This window comes from Humulus lupulus, chromosome 9 (genome assembly GCF_963169125.1).
Source record: "Humulus lupulus chromosome 9, drHumLupu1.1, whole genome shotgun sequence".
Taxonomy (NCBI): Eukaryota; Viridiplantae; Streptophyta; class Magnoliopsida; order Rosales; family Cannabaceae; genus Humulus; species Humulus lupulus.
In genome coordinates, this window is record NC_084801.1 from 175,095,458 (window position 1) to 175,101,031 (window position 5,574).

The window sequence follows — 5,574 nt, forward strand, 5'->3', positions numbered from 1 at the left end:
TGCTACATTCTTTCGATCTTAGAAATAATTTCGAGGTTAATTGTCTTCGAGGTTGCCACCTTGATTCGAGGGTTTAACATCTGGACCACGAACGTGCGTTTTATATATCTCGAGCTCACACTTGATGAGTCCAGCTTTCGAGGTCACAATCTCAAGTCTCGAAATCTGGGTGTAATAGAACAAATTACTGATAGAAGAATTCTAGCTAAGTCACGTACAATGTCGCTTTCTTTAAGACGTTTCGCGGCTCTGCCCTAAGTGTGCACAACAGTCTAGCAACCACGTCGTCCCTCGGATAAAACAACCACCATACGATTCCTCTCTGCACCGAAAGCATTCGCTCACGTACACCTCAAATGCTCAGGAAAAAATTCGATTTTACGAAGAGAATGTTTTCTGTAAAAAAAATGTGTTCTACCATTATTTTGATTTGACTTATACATAGAAGTCAATCCAATAAAATGGTAAGAAACAATTTTCAATCATAGGAGGAATTGTCGTGGTCATATGCAGTTAAAACGGGTCACGTTTTATTGCTTCTAAAATATCGTTTTTAAAATTAATTAATAAATAAAAATATTTATTTTTTTAAATAATTTTTTCAACAAAAAATAAAATACAACACCACACCACTCGCCTCAACTCGGTCAGTCCTCACCCATACGCATAAAACTGGGTACCCCTTAGGACACACCCTAATGCATGGCGCTTACATCTTATATACACTCTTGGAGGAGTATTCCAAATCCACACAAATGTATTTTTTCAATTTTTAATAATTCATTTTTTTAACTTTTAACAAAAAGTTTCAACAATATCTTATGTTATCATATTAAAAAAATTCATTATATTATTATTATTATGCATAGAAGATCAAATTTCCCTTTATAAATTACTCATAAATTGATTTATTTATTTATTTTTATGCTCTCTCTGAATAATATATACCAGTATCAAATTCCAATGCGGAAGAAGGGTTGACGTTGATTTGAAATTTCTTTTAGCTTGTTGGAGCGATTAGATTAGAGTCTACACAAAAGTCATCAAGAATAATAAATAAATAATTTTAACACACGAACTCAAAAATCTAACGTACATCACATGAGAAAATATCATGTCTCATTACTTTTGGTTCAGCTTTAGCAAACCTGAGTAATCGTTTAACAGAGAAGAAGAAAAGATCATGTTCTTCAGCCTTGACCCACCTTGAAGCTACCCTTTCTTTCATTTCATTAGCCAATTTTGTTTCCACGATGATAATTCATCTATTTTCATGGCTTTTCGTCACACCCATTTGCTTAATATTACTCAGTGTGGAGCCTAATGTCGCTTTAGGTCAATGCCTTGGCGAACAGCAATCTTTGTTGCTTCAACTGAAGAGCAACCTTGTATTCAACGCCAATAAATCGACGAAGTTGGTCACATGGAGCTCAAATTCAGATTGCAGTGCTTGGGAAGGTGTAAGTTTAGATGGCGAGGGACGTGTCACTGGTCTTAGCTTGAGCAGTGAGTGGATCTCTTATGGAATCCACAATTCAAGCCTCTTCAAACTGCAACATCTCAAGAGCCTGGATGTATCATTGAACAATTTCAACTCTACGATCCCAGATGAGATTGGTAACCTCTCAGCTCTAAGTCATCTAAATTTGTCGAATGCTGGCTTTGTTGGGCAAATCCCGATTACCATATCACACTTGACAAACTTGGTCACTCTTGATATCTCCACTATAATATTATTAATGACTTCAACGTTGAAACTTGAGAACCCGGATTTGGGGATGCTGGTTCAGAACCTTTCCAAGCTCGAAGAACTATATCTTGATGGTGTGAATATGTCTGCACCTGGGAGTGAGTGGTGCAAGGCCTTGTCCTCGTCTGTGCCTAAATTGCGAGTCTTGAGCTTGACAAACTGTGATCTTTCTGGCCCTCTTGATGAATCACTTGAGAAGCTTCACTCTTTGTCAGTAATTAGCCTTAGTTATAATAATTTGTCTACTATAATTCCGGCATGGTTTGCTAATTTCTCAAATTTGACTTCCTTGACTATCGACTATTGTGAATTGTATGGAAATTTTCCAAAACAAATTTTCCAGGTACCAACACTACGAAATATTGATGTATCATACAATCCGTTACTTCATGGTTTTTTGCCAGACTTTCCCCAGAATAGTTCTCTTCAGAGACTGGTACTCAGTTCAAGTAATTTTTCAGGGAGATTACCAAAATCTATTGGTAACCTTTCGAACTTGTCCAGACTAGACTTTCACAGTTGCAATTTCATAGGAGCCCTTCCACATTCAATGGGAAAACTCAGCCAACTCGTGTACTTGGATTTATCTTTTAACAAATTCGTTGGTCCAATCCAATTTCATTGGGAAGGCCTTCTAAAGCTTATTAATGTGGACATGACGAATAATTCTCTTGGCGGAACTATTCCTATTGCATTGTTTGCACTTCCATCAGTGCAGAGGATTCTGCTTTCCTTCAACAATTTTAGGGGTCAAGTTCCTGAGTTTCCAATTCCTAGTTCCTCAATGTTGGAAACTCTTGCTTTGAGCAACAACAATTTAGAAGGGAATCTCCCAAGGTCCATCTTCGAACTCAGAAAACTTAGAACTCTGTTACTGTCATTTAACAAATTCAACGGCACCGTGCAATTTGATGTGATTCAGCTGTTCAGAAATATTTCTTCACTTGACCTCTCATACAACAACTTGTCAGTCAAAGCAAGGGGTAAAGGTTCTACATTCCTTTCCTTTCCCGAACTGCACACATTAAAGCTTGCTTCTTGTAAACTTTCCACATTTCCTGATCTGAAGAATCATTCAAGAATAAGCCATTTGGACCTTTCAGACAACCAACTTCATGGGGAAATACCTTATTGGATTTGGGAACTTGGCAATGGGAATCTTATCCATCTAAATCTTTCCCACAATCATCTGATGAGCCTGCAGGAACCATATTCTCCTCCTACTAGTCTCTCTGTCCTTGACCTACATTCTAACCAGCTCCAAGGGAAGATTCCCTCTCTACCACCAGCTTGTAGCTATGTAGATTTCTCTAGCAATAACTTTACTTCCTCAATTCCCGCAGACATTGGTGACTATCTTAACTTTACTATATTCTTCTCCGTTTCAAATAACCATCTTACAGGTATTGTGCCAAAATCCATATGTAATGCAACCTATCTTCAAGTGCTCGACCTGTCTTACAATAATTTGAGCAAAGAAATACCTAAATGTTTGTTTGTTATGGTCAAGACTCTTGGGGTGCTGAATGTTCGAAGTAACAACTTCAGAGGCTCAATTCCCGATGCCTTTCCAGTTGATTGTTCTTTAGAGACCCTAGATCTCAATGGGAATTCAATCGAAGGGCAGATTCCAAGCTCTCTAATCTATTGCACCAGATTAGAGGTCTTGGACCTTGGGAACAATGATATGAGTGGTAATTTTCCATGCTTGTTGAAGAACATATCCGCATTAAGAGTTATTGTACTGCGATCCAACAAATTTCAAGGGCACATTGGATGCCAAAAAAGCTCTAGAATTTGGGAGAATCTTCAAATTGTTGACTTAGCACACAACAATTTTAGCGGTGATCTATCTGGACAATTTTTAAAATTAAGGAAGGCAACGTTGGTGGACGATGATAATCTCAAACACCTACAATATAAGTTTCTAGAATTCAGTGCATCAGGATATTATCAAGATACAGTGACAGTTACCTTCAAAGGTCTAGAGATAAATCTGCCGAAGATCCTTACTCTCTTCACTTCTATTGACCTTTCATGCAATCGTCTTGTTGGATCAATACCAGAGGAAGTGGGACAACTCCGAGCACTCTATTTTCTCAACTTGTCCGGCAATGCACTCACAGGCAGAATCCCATCATCTATTGGGAACATGGAACACCTGGAGTCCTTGGACCTCTCAAATAACAAACTCAACGGATCAATCCCATCAACCTTTGCAAGCCTAAACTTCCTTTCATTCTTGAACCTCTCATACAATGATCTGACCGGACCAATTCCATCTGGTAATCAAATTCAAACATTTCTACCAGAATCCTTCATTGGTAATAAAGCACTGTGGGGATGCCCTTTGACAGATAATTGCGGAAAGGGAGTGATTTCACAAAACACAACAAAGAAGAATGATTCAAAACCTGAAAATGAGATTGATTGGAATCTCATAAGTGCTGAAATTGGATTGGTTGTTGGCTTTGGAGCTGTGATTGTACCAATTGTGTTTTGCAAGAGATGGAGGAAAAGATATTTTGAGCGCATTGATGACGTTGGTGTGAGGCTTTTTCCTCAGCTGTATCAAACCAGTTTCAATAAGAACAGGAGAAGAAGAAGAAGAAGAAGAAGGCGTCCATGATGTTCTTGAAAGAAAGGTAAGATTTTATCATAGTCAAACTTTAATTTTATTTTCACACTGAAAATATATCTGGCTTTCGATATGAAATTCTAGCCATATAAAAGTAGGAATAAAAACACTATTACTTTTTAGATGAAGTTAGACAAACCAAGCATGTTTCTTATTTGTGCATCTAAACATAAAAAGATCTATAATCTAGTAATCGACTAGTTTTTTTTTTAATTTAGTTTATATATTATTGATTTACATAGTGATGTAAATGAAAACAAATGAGAGAAGGAGAAGAGGCAAAACAGAGAGAAAACTAGAAACTTGGAGAAAAAGAACAAACTTTGTATTAATGAGTAAAAAGCTAATGCCTTTTACAATTCAGCAGCTATTTATAAGTTGCTGCTATCTCAATGTTAAAGCATGGTAATACAATGTTAAAACAAATGCTACAGCAAAGCTAAAAGCTAATCTAGATTTAATCGCTATTCGAGTACATTCGTTTTTCTATATTCCTCACTACATTACACAGTCAGATACCATTCCAATAGAAAATTCAAATTGAATTGAACTTGTAGGAATCTGTTGGGTGGTTTGGAGCTGTGACTAATTTGGCTGCTGTTTTGCAAGAGATGGAGGAAATGGTGTTTAAGCTGAGTTGTGTTCTGTTTACATATTATTAATTTCAGTGTTAGCTTATATCAATAATACGTGAAGGTTTAAAGCAAGTTGTGCTAGTAATCATAACTGTAAACTTTTATCAACTTTCTTTCACTTGTTAGATTTACATGCATGCATGTATGTGTGTATGAATTTTAATTAAATTTACAAGTACACTCACTATGGCTTCATCATACATGTTTCATTTGTGTCAAAAAAACTTATCAAACGCCTAAAATTATATATAAAGTTTTTTTTTTTAAATGAAATTTTCCTGGGAGAATGAAAGTCAAGATATACCTTGACTGATATGAATCTTGAATTTTGTTGAGGAAAGAAAACAGGTATAAAAAATGAAGAAAATATTTTCATATGTATTTCGTAAAATAAGAAACAGATAAAATGAATAGCAAAATTATTTTTTTGTTTTCTCAGAAAGAATTTTGAAGGAATGTTTTCAAAAACAAAAAGATAAAGAAAAGAAAGAAAGGTTTGGGTCTGATAGGAATATTCAAAGCCTCCTTATCATAAATTATAATGCATGATA

At 36.0% G+C, this 5,574-nt stretch overlaps 1 protein-coding gene across 1 annotated transcript; it reads left to right on the forward strand.

Annotated features, from left to right (window-relative positions):
• The first annotated feature begins 1,176 nt into the window (after window positions 1-1,176).
• LOC133801202 (receptor-like protein 54) lies at window positions 1,177-5,223 on the forward strand. Its single transcript, XM_062239375.1, has 2 exons — window positions 1,177-4,395; window positions 4,946-5,223. Exon 1 carries the CDS (start codon window positions 1,254-1,256, stop codon window positions 4,377-4,379), a length of 3,126 nt encoding a protein of 1,041 aa, XP_062095359.1. The 5' UTR covers window positions 1,177-1,253; the 3' UTR covers window positions 4,380-4,395; window positions 4,946-5,223.
• Window positions 5,224-5,574: the final 351 nt, after the last annotated feature.

Bases quoted from the DNA above. Each gene is read 5' to 3' on its own strand.
- LOC133801202 (XM_062239375.1), top strand. From the start codon at position 1,254: ATGATAATTCATCTATTTTCATGGCTTTTCGTCACACCCATTTGCTTA.